We start from the raw sequence: 18,417 nt of genomic DNA on the forward strand, positions 1-18,417 counted from the left end.
AGCGATTTCAGGTATATAGAGGTGCAAAATTTCGGTTTTTCCAAGATGGCGGCCAAACCACGTGATCTATGACGTGATAATTATCAATAAAAAAAATTATACAGGTGGAGGTGCACCAATGGTGAAAATTTCATGTCAATCGGACCAACGGTTGCAGAGAAAATCATATTTATTCCGTGTGGACAAACATACAAACAAACAGACTCAAATGCAATACCCTCTCCTCAGGTGAGGGTAAACATCTTTGGAAGACAACATGGTATACTCCACATGGACAGAAACATTTGATCCGCATAAAGTGTGTGTGTGTGTGTGTGTGTGTGTGTGTGTGTGTGTGTGTGTGTGTGTGTGTGTGTGTGTGTGTGTGTGTGTGTGTGTGTGTGTGTGTGTGTGTGTGTGTGTGTGTGTGTGTGTGTGTGTGTGCGCGCGCGCGCCTGTGTGCCTACAGCATAACCACCCGATGATATCATCCGATCTTGATGAAACTTGGGTGGGAGGAGGTTGATATCATGATATAGTTGTGTACTGCCTAGAGTGGGCGTATTGCGCCCATTGTGGGTGGAGCCACGCCCGAAAAATGTCTTTTTAGGGGGTAATCAAGATCAAGCTACATCTTCTCCGAGGGGTTTGGTGGAATCTGACAAGGGGTTTCGGTATTTGGTTAGGCCAATGTCATGTGTCTAGCCCCACGGAGCTCGATTTTTAATTTTTTATTTTATTTATTACTTATTTATTTATTTATTTATTTATTTTTCATTTCATTTTTCACCGAATTTTCGGTATTGTGTAGCTAACTAACCTCATAACTGATTATACATTCTTTTCTATCTCATTTCAAGGTCAGTAACCTTCGTTTTGACATTTCCGGGCCTGGCCTGTATCAGTTACAGTCCGTCCTTTGTCATTGAATACCGCTCGCTCGTGAACCATCGTCGTCTCCTGACTTGTTTACTACTATAATTCAGCTTTTAGTCGTGGCTGTAGAAGATAGACTACTATAATTCAGCTCAGCTTTTAATTGCGAAATGGCCCCAGCCCGGCCGAGGCGGCCTCGACCGGACTCGTCACCTAGCCTATAACCTTCCCGGGGCCCGTCCCGACATTTTTTGTTTCAGAGGTTTCCTCCTATCTTTCACCGTTCAGGAGATTAGCGCGTGCAGACAAACAAACAAAAACATTCTTTTATATATATATTTAGCCACAAGAGCATTAGTCAGGTGGGGCACTGATGTTGGGTGATGAGGCCTGGCTTGCAGTAGGTGTTCCAATTCATCCCAAAGGTGTTCTATGGGGTTGAGATCAGGGCTCTGTGCAGGCCAGTCAAGTTCATGCACACCGATCTTGACAAACCATTTCTGTATGGACTTCGCTTTGTGCACGGGTGCATTGTCATGCTGAAACAGGAAAGGGCCTTCCCCAAACTGTTGCCACAAAGTTGGAAGCACACAATTGTCTAGAATCTCATTGTATGCTGTTGCGTAAAGATTTCCCTTCACTGGAACTAAGGGCCAAGCCCGAACCATGAAAAACAGCCCCAGACAATTATTCCTCCTCCACCAAACTTTTCAGTTGGCACTATGCATTCGGGCAGGTCGCGTTCTCCTGGCATCCGCCAAACCCAGATTAGTCTGTCAGACTGCAAGATGGTGAAGCGTGATTCCTCACTCCAGAGAATGCATTTCCACTGATCCAGAGTCCAATAGCGGCGAGCTTTACACCACTCCAGCTGACCCTTGGCATTGCTCATGGTGATGGTGATCTTAGGCTTGTCTGCGGCTGCTCGGCCATGGAAATCCATTTAATGAAGCTCCCGACGAACAGTTGTTGTGCTGACGTTGCTTCCATTTGAATTTTGGAACTCTATGGTGAGTGTTGCAACCGACAAGACGATTTTTACGGGCTACGCGCTTCAGCACTCGGCAGTCCCGTTCTGTGAGCTTGTGTGACCTACCACTTCATGGCTGAGCTGTTGTTTCTCCTAGACATTTACACTTCACAATAACAGCACTTAGATGGCCAGGGCAGCTCGAGCAGGGCAGAAATTTGATGAACTGACTTGTTGGAAAGGTGGAATTCTATGACGGTGCCACGATGAAAGTCACTGAACTCTTCAGTATGGCCCATTCTACTGCCAATGTTTGTCTATGGAGATTGCATGGCTGTGTGCTTGATTATATATATATGTACATATCATTGTCAACAGGTTTGGTTGAAACAACAGAATCCACAAATTAGCAGGGGTGTCCGCATACTTTTGATCATGTAGTGTGTGTGTGTGTGTGTATATATATATATATATATATATATATATATATATATATATATGTACTAGCAAAAGTACCCGGTGTTGCCGGGTAACAATGAGTTGCTTCCTGACGGGAATAGGATATACGCAATCTGGGTCCATCACCGAGAGGGAATTTTAAAAATGGCTCGCAAGTACAGTGGACTCTGATGTAGTGGAGTGACACCCTATCCCATAGAATTTGCGCTCACAAACTGCTTAGGAAGTACCAGGCTATGCTTATGCATTTTATTAAACCATTCGTGTAAGACGATGACATTCTTTTGCTCCTTCAGCTGACAGTTTCGTTGAGTTCAGTAACACAACACACAGTAACACAGTGACACACACACACACACACACACACACACACACACACACACACACACACACACACACACACACACACACACACACACACACACACACACACAGTAACACACACACACACACAGTAACACACACACACACACAGTAACACACAGTAACACACACACAGTAACACACACACAGTAACACAGACACACACTAACACACACACACACACTCAGTAACACACACACACACACACACAGTAACACACCCACACCCACTAACACACACACACAGTAACACACACACTAACACAGACACACAGTAACACACACACAGTAACACACACACAGTAACACACACACAGTAACACACACACAGTAACACACACAGTAACACAAACACAGTAACACACACACACACAGTAACACACACCTACACACAGTAACACACACACATACTAACACAAACACAGTAACACAAACACAGTAACACAAACACAGTAACACACACACAGTAACACACACACAGTAACACACACACAGTAACACACACACAGTAACACACACAGTAACACACACACACAGTAACACACACACACAGTAACACACACACACAGTAACACACACACACAGTAACACACACACACAGTAACACACACACACAGTAACACACACACACAGTAACACACAGTAACACACACAGTAACACACACACAAAGTAACACACACACACAAAGTAACACACACACACACAGTAACACACACACACACACAGTAACACACACACACACACACAGTAACACACACACAGTAACACACACACAATAACACACACACAGTAACACAAACACAGTAACACACACACACACAGTAACACACACCTACACACAGTAACACACACACATACTAACACAAACACAGTAACACAAACACAGTAACACACACACAGTAACACACACACAGTAACACACACACAGTAACACACACACAGTAACACACACAGTAACACACACACACAGTAACACACACACACAGTAACACACACACACACAGTAACACACACACACAGTAACACACACACACAGTAACACACACACAGTAACACACACACACAGTAACACACACACACAGTAACACACACAGTAACACACACACAAAGTAACACACACACAAAGTAACACACACACACAGTAACACACACACACACACACACAGTAACACACACACAGTAACACACACACAATAACACACACACAGTAACACACACACAGTAACACACACACACACACACTGTAACACTAACACAGTGTAACATCGTGTAACATAGTGTAACACACAGTGCAACACACATTGTAACACACAGTAACACACATTGTAACACACACTGTAACACACACGGTAACACACATTGCAACACACATTGCAACACACATTGCAACACACATTGCAACACACATTGCAACACACATTGCAACACACGTTTTAACACACGTTGTAACACACGTTGTAACACACATTGTAACACAAATAGTAACACAAATAGTAACACAAATGGTAACACACATAGTAACACAGTAACACAAATAGTAACACACACTAACACACACATAGTAACACACACACATAGTAACACACACACATAGTAACACACACACATAGTAACACACACACATAGTAACACACACACATAGTAACACACACACATAGTAACACACACACATAGTAACACACACATAATAACACACACACTCACATAATAACACACACACACACACACACACATAATAACACACACACACACACATAATAACACACACATAATAACACACACACACACACACACACACATAGTAACACACACACACACACACACACACACATAGTAACACACACACATAGTAACACACACACACAGTAGCACACACACACAGTAGCGCACACAGTGTAACACACATTTTAAGACACATTTTAACACACATTGTAACACACATTGTAACACACATTGTAACACAAATAGTAACACACATAGTAACACACATAGTAACACAGTAACACAAATAGTAACACACACTAACACACACACATAGTAACACACACACATAGTAACACACACACATAGTAACACACACACATAGTAACACACACACATAGTAACACACACATATAGTAACACACATAATAACACACACACTCACATAATAACACACACACACACACATAATAACACACACACACATAATAACACACACACATAGTAACATAGTAACACACACACACAGTAGCACACACACACAGTAGCGCACACACACACACACACACAGTGTAACACACATTGTAACACACACACACAGTAACACCCCAGCACCGATCTCATGGAGCGAGATGCATTTTACCTGACAAAGTTAAATAAATAAATAAATCTTAACCTAACCAACAACGCCATGTAGGCAACCATCATGTGTCCATTTTAGTCCCGTGGAATCTTGACTGACCGTGTTTTGAAGTATATACAACGTTTTGTTGCAATTTCTGTAACTCATATGTATACTGATCTCAAAACAAGAGGGTGCCACTTTGGAACCTTTGGGGAATTTATTTTATTGCCATTTGAAAAAGTGAACGTTTTCGAGTGATTATCGACATTTTGTCGACTCATCTAAAATATATTTTTATGAATTAGTAGTACCTATGTCCAAATTAGCTAGACTATTTACAGCCTGTTAACATTTATTACATATAAATTTATGATAAAATCATCCAGGGGCAGAATAATGCACTTTATATCACATTTTGTTGTGAATAGCAAATAATATCGGTTTGACCTAGAATATGCGCCAGGAGATAATAAACAACTTGCATATGTATTTACTTTCCATATATATTTCAGATGCTTAATTCATGGTACACCCATGATGACAATTGGTGAAAATACATAGATTACAGACACATTGAAATAATAGATGGAAAAGAGTCCTCATAGATGGAAAAGAGTCGTTCATTGCATAACTGCTGAAAGGGGGCCTGACATGAAGAGCTTCAAAGATTCCATTCTGGAAGTATGTTCCATTCGAGAGGTTGAAATTGCCCAGCATGTCAGGATACGGGTGCAAGGAGCTGTCAGCGACCTTCATGCAGCAGATGCACAGTACCTGTGTGTATGTTCAGTACCTCTTCAGTACGACTTCTTTCGGGGACATCATATCATGCGTCACTCCCGTGGGCTATGGAATGGAATATGGTCAGACATGTTCATCGAAACTACCTTTATGCGGTATGGTAAAGGCCCGGGTGGACTGATTGGGATCACACTGAAACCAGCCACTGTGACCAGATGGGCACTGAGCCTGCACATCTACAGCACACTGCTGAAAGACTTGTCGCTGATGACAGAACAGGGAGGTCAGGATGCTGTGACGAGCCACAAAGAAGAGAATCCAGGCAGAATAGCCAAAGATGCCGAGGACAGATGTAAAATCCAAACCAAGTTGAGCGCTTCGATTGATCCACTGAAACCTGAAAGCCATCCTGATTGTCTTGTCAATATCGTGACATGACAGATCGCCTCCGATAAAGTGAATGTAGCAGAATCACTTGGCATTGGCAACAAACAGATGCAGGAATTTGAATCTACTTGGCCAGAAGGGTTCCACAATGTTATTCCGAACAAAGTTGTTACGATGGCTGTGAGCAAGAAGCACATAAAAGTGGATGGTTTGCCTGTCTATGACACTGAGCTCATATACACAAGGGTGATGTGCCTCCAACAGTCCAGGGAAATAGACGTGAAGGATGTACTGTCGTACGAACTGTCACCAGTCCCTTCCTCAATGTTTGAAGATAATGGTGACATGAGGATCACGACAACAAAATCCACACTCAAGAAAAAACTACAAGTTGAACGATCGAGTAGACTAGTATGTAGTCCACAGGTAACAATCATTGATGGTTGTGCACTCCTATGGGTTGTCCAGTGGCCAGCCAGCGGAACAGTACAAGACTTTGCCAACAACTTCTCCAAGAACATTATCAACCGACTGCTGATGACTGAAGTCCATCTGATTTTTGACCGGTACTGTGACGAAAGTGTCAAAAACGTGGCAAGGCTAAGCCGTGCTGGCAAGGATGCAAGTAGGCGACACCAGCTTTCACCAGAAACACCACTGCCACCACAGAAAGTGACGCTAACAGTAACAGCAAACAAGGTCCAGCTCATTGACATCTTGTGTGAAGACTTGTCGACTTGTGAAGACGCACTACGCCATCGCATATTTCAATTTTGTATCAAATATTACGATGTTTATGTGTGGAAAAATGTATATTGTGTTCGAAAGAAGGTTATATTGGTTCAAAGACTAATGAAAATAACACAATATGATATAGTGTAGGTCAAATAAACGTGTTGTGTGCACAGTACTTGTGTGTGTTCAATATTGGAGGATTTAATACTGTCCGAAAAGTAGGCATATTTTGATTAACGATTCATTTTTTAAAATGTGTATAAAAAAATTTCCCCAAGGGTGCGACTTTGGCACCCTGTTGATTTATTATCAGGAGATATCAAACACCGAGAAACAACAATAAAACATTGTATGTACCAAAAAACACACCTCAGCCCAATATCGTACTTTTTCCACTGGACTATTTCGGCGATCGACACAGATTACGGGATCGTTTTCTCACACGCCGATCCATATTCCTGTAGCAACTTCCGTCACACGTCAGACATGGACAGGAGGTTCGTGCAAAACTTAGGTTAAAAAAAAAAAAACGACGAAAGGAAAACCATGGAACCAATAAATGACACATTCCCGTGCCACCTGTAGTCGAACATCAGCCATGGACAGCAGGTTTGTGAAGGACTTACACGAAAAACGTACCTGTTTGAATGGTTCTATACCCATTCAATGACGAATCTGCATATGGCGATCCGCAAACAGGGGCGTATCTACGGAAAATAGCGCCCCTGTCCATGTCCAAACATCTGACACCCATCTTTTAGATAACTTTACCATAAAATCAGCTCAAAAATACAAGTCAAGCTCGTTAATCTTTTAATTAACAAATTATGGCACTACATGAAAATTACAACTGCACCTTCCTTGCTTTCACTGATGCAAATTGGTCTATGATGTCCTCAAAGTCCGTTTTTTCAGTTTCTTCTCTTTCTACACTCAGCAGAGCAAGATCACAGAGTCTGCCTTGACCCATGGAGGCTCTCAAATACGAAAGTATTAGTTTTAACTTGCTGAATGATCTCTCACAGCTGGTGATGGAAACTGCGATGGTTAGCATTATTTGAATAGCAATGCGAAGATTGGGGAAGACGCTCTCATCTCCATACTGAACAATTAATTCGAGAAGCTCTTCAGGTCTTGATATTTTCATGTTGGCCCGACTTGATAGCAACATTCTGCAATCCAAAATTTCTTCATGTAGCTGCTGTCCATCAACATCAGAGCTGTACAATTCGCCCAAATTTTTGCACTTCTTCTTTAAGTCGTTACTGTCGGCGCCGTAACAGTCCCTCGACATTGAGAAGGAACCCAAACTTGGCGTCGGTGTCGTGCAAACGAGCGAACCTTTCATCCATTTCTCTGTGAAGACGGTAGAGTGTTCCCTTCATGACTCTTTCCATTTCCTCCTTGGCTGTTAACCCAGCGTCTCTCGAGTTCTCATCAGCCATTCGTTTCTTTCGTCTGACGTCTTTCAACTTCAATATTCCATTCTTGACAGAGACCGAGTCCTTCGAGTGACTCACTGACCAACACTTCTCTTTCATCATCAAAATGATCTCGGAGGGCTTTCAAATCCAGGGCAGCATCGTGGAGGTTCATGCTAGGATCCTGCAGCCTCTTTTGAATACGGTCAATGCGAATGAGTACTTTGTTCCAAAATCCTAGCAAAGTCAGAAAATCGTAACTCAACATTTTCATGAACACTAATCCTTTCAGGTGCTTTCCACTGGTTGAAACCACTTTACTGCTCCAATGAGGATTGATGGTCTGACCGGGAACGGGAATAGAGAAGACAACAGATACAAAATGCAGACTTTTTAGAAGGGGAATAGACCAGCCATGAGCGAGTCACTTCCTCACCACGGCCAATTCCCAATTTCCTCTTGAACCAAGTTTTGTTTATTGAGCGGTTATTTGTTGGTAGGAAAGGCCCCTCACTGTTCTGGAAATACTTCGAACCCAGCTTTATTATTTCTGTTCTCAACGCGTCAGGCAGAATTGCTTTTCCAGTATCCTTTTCGAACTTCAGAAGTCCAATGTCATGCTGTTCAATCACTTCTGGTATGATAGTTCGAGGCTCTTCGACACCATCCAGTTCACTTGGTTCAGTGTCAGGTTCAATCTCGTCAGGTAAAATCTCGTCAATAAACTCAACATCACCACCACCACCATCGTCTTCCCCTCCTGTCATGTCCACCTTCTCTCTGGCAGCCTCACTTTTAATCTCGTCATACTCGGATTTATCTGACTTGACTTCCTCCTCGGCTTGTGACACATTTGTACTTGATCCACCTTCGGATTCTAACAAACTTGTAACAGGTGCAGGCGACTCCATGGAACGTGTCGAACAACTTGTTCCGGGCTTTTCAAAGAAGGGCATGAAGAACTTGCTCAACTTCTTGGCTTCCTCCGTCTCCAACTTTCGTCTTCCGTCCTTCAGCTCCACTTTCCTTCTTCTTCGTGAAGAAACGTTTCATGGTCTTCTTACACAATGCTCTGAAATAAGGAAATGGCACTTTTAATAAGAACATTAAATTTCACAGATTTTGCACAAAATTCGAGACTACCTCCCTAGTTTGCGCAGGAGAATGGTCTTACTGCCAGTTGGCACTGAGCAGTGGTACTGTGAGGTATGTGGTCATGTAGCTCCCAGCACTGTATTTTTACCTAATAATTTATATAAGTGGTTTAACAATCTAGCCATCCTTGTGCTTCTCACCCATGATAATCAAAGACAGATCATACATCTGAAGAAAATTCTTTTTTCACTATCCGAGGATGGCTTGTCTGACTTTAATAGAAACTGCTCAGTAGCACCCACCCCTCTTCAAGTGGTGCCCAGGGCACGTGCCATACCTGCCATACCTTAGGTACGCCACTGTCCGCAAATGTCATGCTTAGAAAGTTACGAATTCAAAACCATAATTTTATTCACTCAATTCCAAACGTCATTCCAATCATCAATTGATATTTTAACAAAATATTATATTAAATGACGGTTGAATTGGGATATTATCATACCAGCTTATTACAGTCATCTGTCCACTTCCGGCAGACGCGCTTTTTATTGTAAGGCAGTTGCAGGAGAAGTACATGGAGAAGAGGAAGAAGTTGTTTCTTGGGTTTGTTGATCTGGAGAAAGCATTCGATAGGGTTCCAAGCGAAGTAGTGACATGGGCATTGAGGAAGTTAGGAGTGGAGGAATGGTTGATCAGAGTAGTGATGGCAATGTACGAGAGAGCGCGCACAGCTGTAAGGACGAAGGACGGGAACAGTGGTGAGTTTGAGGTGAAGGTGGGAGTGCATCAGGGGACGGTACTAAGTCCGCTACTATTTGTAGCTGTGATGGAGGTGCTGCTGTGATGGAGGTGCTGCTGTGATGGAGGTGCTGGCTCAGAACGTAAAGGAGGGTTTACCGTGGGAGTTGTTGTATGCAGATGATCTGGTGTTGATTGCGGAAAGTATGGATGGACTGAAGGAGAAGATGAGCAAGTGGAAGGAATGTATGGAGTCAAAAGGTCTGAAGGTGAATATCGGAAAAACGAAGGTGATGGCAAGTGGTAAAGCATGTGGTGAGGTTGAAAGAACTGGGAAGTGGCCCTGTGCTGTGTGTAGGAAGGGTGTCGGAGTGAATTCCATTCAATGTACAATGTGCGCTGAGTGGGTTCATCAAAAATGTAGTGGTCTGAGAGGGTCATTAACCAGTGTGGCAGCTACATTCAAGTGTAAGGTGTGCACAGAGGGAGCTGCAGATGGACGAAATGTTGAGTTGGATCTTGGAGACGGCATGAAGCTGGAAGGTGTGAAAACATTTTGCTACCTCGGAGACATGCTGAATGGAGAAGGTGGATCAGATTCTGCAACGGTTGCAAGAGTGAGATGTGCATGGAAGAAGTTTTGGGAACTGAGTGGCGTGCTGATGAGGAGGGGAGTGTTGTTGAAGCTGAAGGGAAAGGTGTATGCTGCATGTGTGAGAAGTGTTATAATTTATGGGAGCGAGACATGGGTAATGAACGTCGAGCAGCAACGAAGGCTGGAAAGGGTGGAAATGCGAATGGTTCGGTGGATGTGCGGAGTATCGTTGAGAGAGAGGAAGGCAAATGATGAATTGTGAAAGATGATGGGAATAGAGCCTGTGATGGATGTTGTGAAGAGCAAACAGGTTGAGATGGTTTGGTCATGTGTTGAGGAAGGATGAAAGTGACTGGTTGAGAAGAGTGATGGAAATGAATGTAGAAGGAAGTAGAGGACGGGGAAGACCGAGAAAGACTTGGCTAAAGGTGCTGGAAGAAGAAATGCGGGCAAGGAGGTTAACAAGGGGAGATGCAGAAAATAGGGCAAAATGGAGAAGATTGTCATGGGGACCGCAAGGCTAACCCCCGCTCTAGCAGGGAAAATGGCCTTAAAATGCCTGTTGTTGTTGTTGTTGTGTTGTCCACTTCCGGATTTGTGGCGGGTTCGTCTCGAGTTGATTTCATAATCATAATCAAAATCAAATCAAAATCATAATACGGGGGGTGGGGGTTGGGTCCCACACGTGGGGGGGGGTGGGTCACAAACACGGGGGGGGGGGGACTGGGTCACACACGGGGGGGGGGGACTGGGTCACACACGGGGGGGGGGACTGGGTCACACACACGGGGGGGGGGGACTAGGTCACACACGGGGGGGACGGGACTGGGTCACACACACGGCGGGGACTGGGTCACACACACGGGGGGGACTGGGTCACGCACACGGGGGGGACTGGGTCACGCACACGGGGGGGAGTGGGTCACGCACACGGGGGGGAGTGGGTCACGCACACGGGGGGGAGTGGGCCCCGCACACGGGGGAGAGTGGGCCCCGCACACGGGGGAGAGTGGGCCCCGCACACGGGGGAGAGTGGGCCCCGCACACGGGGGAGAGTGGGCCCCGCACACGGGGGAGAGTGGGCCCCGCACACGGGGGAGAGTGGGCCACGCACACGGGGGAGATTGGGCCACGCACACGGGGGAGATTGGGCCACGCACACGGGGGAGATTGGGCCACGCACACGGGGGAGATTGGGCCACGCACACGGGGGAGATTGGGCCACGCACACGGGGGAGATTGGGCCTCGCTTTACTCCTCTCTCCTCTCCCCTCTCTCCTCTAATATCCCAATACAACCGAGCAGGTACGGCAAATATTTGAGGTAAATGAACTTTTTGTGTTGGAGAAACGCAGTGTAAATCCGTCCCCTTGTCCTGTTCATTCATTTGTGAAATTTTTTCCCAGAAAAGTACATGCATGGTGACATCATCGGACTCGGACCACAATGATGATCTTCAACAATATTATCAGATACTTCATCCGGATTCATCACAGCTGCTCTTGTATATGTTTGCTGAGCACACATTACCTTCTAATGTCTTTGCTGCTCAGCATCCGTCTGTGTTAACGTTCATTGGCGGTCTTGTTCTGTTCCCTCATTATTTTATTCATTTTGGAAATAGCATTTACAAATGTGAGTGGCCACACGTAAACGATGCTCCGCCCCTTTCCCCAAGTGCAGAGTACCTAATTGCAACTTTTTATTGTGACTGACTACGTCTAAAGAATGAAACATTCCAACGATATAAAGAATACAGCTCAAATGGAAGTCCCTGGGAAAAAGTCTTTTTGACGGTGTATAAGAACATTATATTGCAGCTTTGTGTCCCACAAAAACCAAAGTTACTTTTTTCGTTACAGCGTAAGAAATGACATTTTTTAAATTGAAGATTTCAAATAAACTTCTTTAAAGTGTACGTGCGCATAGCTTATAAAATACGAACGAAAAAATACCTTTTTCTGTTTATTTACTTTATTTTATTTCGCATCTGTTTATTTATTTATTTTACATATGTGAATTACATGTCCATGCACACGTGAAATGGAGTTTCTTTAATGATCCTGGATGTGAACACGATTGATTCAGCCTTGACAACTCGTGCAAAACCCCCCAAAAAAAATTATTAAAGATTTCACGATTTTATTTCCTCTCGAAATGAAATGCATCTTCTTTGGGCGGTGTATAATCGCTCCAAATGAAACGGGCATTGCCTGGTTTCCTTTGCTTGAGTTGTAATCAAAATGTACCTTTGTTTTTTCAAAAAGTAATTTATGATCGAAGACGTGTTAATTCAGTCTTAAAATGAACATCAGTCACGGGTGACTTCATTTTTTAACTTGAATGTATCAAACTTTTCGCTTTACAAAGTAAAAATAGATTAAAACCACGATATTGATAAATATTGTATTCCATAGTTGGTTTACATACAGGCTTTCTGTTACGTGCTCCTCCCCAAACCCCGGTCACGATGTACCTCCGAGCCCTGAGAGGATTCACGGCAGAAAGATATGTTATTCTGTATGTCAAAGATCAATGGTGAAGCCACACCAATTGTTACCAACAGACAAATATTGTAATAAGATCACACAAGAATAACAGTACAACAACAATAGTAATCAATTGTACAACCAATATATTGTTTCCTATGATGGCACCATCAGGTTTGTACAATATAACTCACTGTGCTCCAAGTGAGCGAAAACAAGAACATTCCCCAATGTCTCTATTCCGGCATCAAGCCAAAGTCCATCCGCTCCAGTAATCGTCAGAAAGATGTATAATCGAGATCAGAATCCCGTTCGGCTGACATAGTCCCGCTGCCAAAGCTGCGCAAAGGTGCCCTCCTGGCGACTGGGAAATCCAAAGGTGCCCTCCAGGCGACTGGGAAATCACACCCTTGGGTATGGACGTTTCACGGCTCCCAATCGGCGAACCGCAGATTTTCCACTCAAAAGCCACGTCTCACACACACACCAGATCCACGTCTGAATGCGGTGACAATGGGTGAAACGAAGTGAAAAACCTTGAGCGAGGCACAAAGCGTGAGTCAAAATGGCCGACGGCCCGTTCTCGTGGCGTAACGGCACTCCAACGATTCTCTTCGGAATCGACCGCAAAACCTGACACGCAGGTTGATCTGTCACAGCGATAACAACTCTGTCACAGGAATCCCTTTCCCGGGAAACCCAAAGTTCACTCGTGACCCTCGTTCGCCAATCGTTCGCTCCAGACCTCGAAGCAACTAAGCTTCTTGTCCGATTCACTCGCTCCGCCTTCTTTCCCTCATCTTCCTCTTCGTCGTTGTCCGGTTCCGATTTCATTTAAAACATTGACTTTTTACCTTTTGAAAATAGTAACCTCTATTTCCCTTAAACGACAACAATAATAGGACATGGAATCAAAAATGCTTACAGTGGATGAAAACCACAACAACGGAAGTGACGAATCCGTAACACTTCTCATTAAAAATGAATTTTGTTCTTTAAACATTAACTTTCATAGAATATTTCTTGTCTGTGTTATTTGGGCGATGTATGATAAACCGTGCCGATCTCGGCTATTTCCTGCCTGTGCGTTAACTTTCAACAAATCTCCTTCCCGTTTTTTGCAACCGAGTCGAAAACCATGTCGGTGACTGCGAAAAATGAAATGAGATATCGAATTGGAGTTGAAATAAAACTGAGACAGCAAGACACAGTGGGCCTAACAAAAGAGGCCTCCGCGATGTGAGTAAGCAACATGGTGGATATTTGCTTTTGAAGCCCCTCCCAGACCGGGTACAGCCACACCCCTGGACAGACTCACAGACAGACTCCGAGATAATCGCCTATGGAGAATATTATATATTATGATGATATATCTCACATAAAAAAGTGAGATGTGCATATATATATATATATGTATAATTGTATATATATATATATCTATATATATATATATATATAACCGTTCTTTTCCATATATATATAACCGTTTGTCCTTCCTGCCTTTTTTTTTGTTGTTTTTTTTGTGCTCCCTCCTCCCACAGACTTTTGCCTTTTGCCTTTCTCCGTTCCGTTTCCGTCCGTTTCCGTCCGTTTCCGTCCGTTCCGTTTCCGTTCCGTCCTGCGTTTCTCCGTTCTCCGATTTGCCGTTCTCCTCACATTTCCTTTTCTCAATTTTTTTTTTCTAAGTCATAATCTGATGCCTCTACACCTGTAATATGTGAATGACTGCAAATGTTATGAACTAGTGCAATTCTAGTACACTGATATATTTAAAAAACAGAAGACGTTGTTGACGTTTATTTGTGTCAGGCCGCAGAGTTGCCGATAACCCCTTGTATCCCCCATCTAGATGAAAAAAAAAAATTAAACAGCTGAGAGACATTGCCTTTTGTTTTTGCAGCACTGTTAAACAAACTAGCAGAAGTTAGAAAACCGGATGGTTCCATCATTGAAGTTGGACAGCTCCTCCTCGACTGGGTGAGTAAAACCAGAGGCGTGATTGATTGGCATTTCATGTCTGTGTCTTCAATGCTTAGCTCTAAATTCCTTTGGCATTCTCATTCTTTCACCTGAATAAACATACACGGTATTGGTATGTTCATAGCAAATTATTACCTGCAGTTGTTTCACTGTTGCACAAGCTTCTGATGCCAGCTGCTCCCAGGGGCGTCGAGAGGCAGCACGGGCCCCAAGGCAACCAACCTCGGGGCCTCCACCCCCACCCTTTCTCTCTTTTATAACTTTTTAAGGAACTTTCGTTTATGAAGATCCCAAATTGGAGTAGCAACGAGCTCATAAATATAGCAAAATCACAGCAGCAGCCTTTTTAGCTCATAGTACAAGTGTTGAAAAGTAAATAAAGTATTAACAAGTACACATACATTCAAAGTACACCGCCCCATGCCAAATAATTAAATATGCTGCAGCGCGGCATTGCCGGGGCGCCTCCGGCGCCCGGCAATACCGCAGTGCAGCTCATTAAGGCTGCATTGGGAGGGAGGGGTGTACACTAATTGATTGATTAATTGTATAATTAAAATCAATAAAAGATTATCACAAAATATTTTCATAATCAATTGGCCAATCGCATAACTAAACCACTAGTGCTTCATCCGAAGATGTATCTTTTAGAAATTTAATTAAATAAGTCATTTATAAAAAATTAAATAATTAATTGATTACTCAATAAATAATTAATCGATTAATCAATAAATAATTAATAGATGAAATGATTAATCAATAAATCAAAAATATCCTTGATAGCCACATCACTTGGTCACTCATGTCCAAATATTAGCTTCCCAGCTCAAAACGTGCCTGAGATATTGGCCAAATGAGAAAGAAAATAAATAAATGATTAATAATGAAAATAAATAAATAATAATCATAAAAAAATTAAATTATTAATCAATTTGGTCAGAGAACACATAAACTACCACTATTTCATCAGAATCTGTAACTTAAAAAAAAAAATTTTTTTGTCATTAATCGAATAATTAAATAATTAATCGATTAATTGATTAATTAATAAATCAAAAATATCCTTTGCAGCCAAATCACCTGGTCATTGGCATGTCCAAATATCAGCTTCCTAACTCAAAAGGTGCCTGAGTTAATAATGGTCAGAAGAGAAATGAAATTTAATTAATTAAATAAGTACTTAATTAAACGCTAATAATTAAATAACTCCTCAATTAATTGATTATTCAAAAAACAAAAAATACCGTATTTGACAAAGGACTTGCTCACTACTGTGCCGAAATTTCAGCTTCCTAGCTCAAAGGATGGCTGAGATATCGTCCGGACAACCAAGAAAACAAACAAACAAGAAACCAGAGTGAAAACTGAGTACTCTCTTTCAGCGTGCGTCACTGCCGAGCCCCCTTTGGTGCCCGGCAATGACGATTTGCAATGCCTGGAGATGGCATAGGAAAGGAGCGGTGTACAACAAAGCTATTACACAAGTTGAAGTTGGTGCACCTCATACACATTGCAGAGTACAGAACATACATTGTGGTCATTGTCCAAAGCGTCATGATTGCTCCAGACAAATGGCCTCAAACAGTATATAACAAGTACACATACATTCAAAGTACACCGCCCCATGCCAAATAATTAAATATGCTGCAGCGCGGCATTGCCGGGGCGCCTCCGGCGCCCGGCAATACCGCAGTGCAGCTCATTGAGGCTGCATTGGGAGGGAGAGGTGTACACTAATTGATTGATTAATTGTATAATTAAAATCAATAAAAGATTATCACAAAATATTTTCATAATCAATTGGCTAATCGCATAACTAAACCAGTAGTGCTTCATCCGAAGATGTATCTTTTAGAAATTTAATTAAATAAGTCATTTATAAAAAATTAAATAATTAATTGATTACTCAATAAATAATTAATCGATTAATCAATAAATACTTAATAGATGAAATGATTAATCAATAAATCAAAAATATCCTTGATAGCCACATCACTTGGTCACTCATGTCCAAATATTAGCTTCCCAGCTCAAAAGGTGCCTGAGATATTGGCCAAATGAGAAAGAAAATAAATAAATGATTAATAATGAAAATAAATAAATAATAATCATAAAAAAATTAAATTATTAATCAATTTGGTCAGAGAACACATAAACTACCACTATTTCATCAGAATCTGTAACTTAAAAAAAAAAATTTTTTTTGTCATTAATCGAATAATTAAATAATTAATCGATTAATTGATTAATTAATAAATCAAAAAATATCCTTTGCAGCCAAATCACCTGGTCATTGGCATGTCCAAATATCAGCTTCCTAACTCAAAAGGTGCCTGAGTTAATAATGGTCAGAAGATAAATGAAATTTAATTAATTAAATAAGTACATAATTAAACGCTAATAATTAAATAACTCCTCAATTAATTGATTATTCAAAAAACAAAAAATACCGTATTTGACAAAGGACTTGCTCACTACTGTGCCGAAATTTCAGCTTCCTAGCTCAAAGGATGGCTGAGATATCGTCCGGACAACCAAGAAAGAAAACAAACAAACAAGAAAACAAGAAAACAAACAAGAAACCAGAGTGAAAACTGAGTACTCTCTTTCAGCGTGCGTCACTGCCGAGCCCCCTTTGGTGCCCGGCAATGACGATTTGCAATGCCTGGAGATGGCATAGGAAAGGAGCGGTGTACAACAAGAAAAAGAGCAATCGGAGATTGCAAACCCTCGCCAGGATGTATTTTCAGTGGTTTTTAAGGCTTTTGTGTTAAAACAAATATGGCGGCCGAACCATGTGACCAATGACGTCATCATTAATTTTTTTCTAAACTAATTTATTCCTAGATTACACTGGTCAACAGCCAAATTGGTTCTGACTTATTTTCAACTGTCTCTAAATAATTTGGTGCCCACGAATCTGAATCTGACCTTAAAATTTCGCTATCACGTAACCTTGACGTAGGACATCATAAGTGTGGAAAAAATCTTTAGAGCATGCGAATTTCTTGATTAAGTCTCAATAAGTTTATTTATTGTCACAAAAAATAATATGAACTTAAAGTTTTTATTTACATCACATAAAAAATGTAAATCTCCAAAATAATATGAACTTTATAAAATATCACAAAAAATAATATGAACTTAAAGTTTTTATTTACATCACATAAAAAAAATGTACATCTTCAAAAATAATATGAACTTTATAAAATATCACAAAAAACAATATGAACTTTAAGTTTACATTTACATCACATTAAAAG

General features: G+C 41.8%; 1 protein-coding gene across 1 annotated transcript in view; it reads left to right on the forward strand.

Moving 5' to 3' along the window:
• Positions 1-18,417, forward strand: part of LOC137439994 (rho guanine nucleotide exchange factor 3) — a 51,777-nt gene that overhangs the window by 13,709 nt on the left and 19,651 nt on the right. Inside the window, exon 6 of the mRNA XM_068136332.2 lies at positions 15,075-15,151. Coding sequence (XP_067992433.2) covers positions 15,075-15,151 — 77 coding nt within the window. The remainder of the gene's footprint in view (positions 1-15,074; positions 15,152-18,417) is intronic.

The sequence above is a fragment of the Myxine glutinosa genome, chromosome 1 (assembly GCF_964187855.1).
Source record: "Myxine glutinosa chromosome 1, kmMyxGlut1.1, whole genome shotgun sequence".
NCBI lineage: Eukaryota > Metazoa > Chordata > Myxini > Myxiniformes > Myxinidae > Myxine > Myxine glutinosa.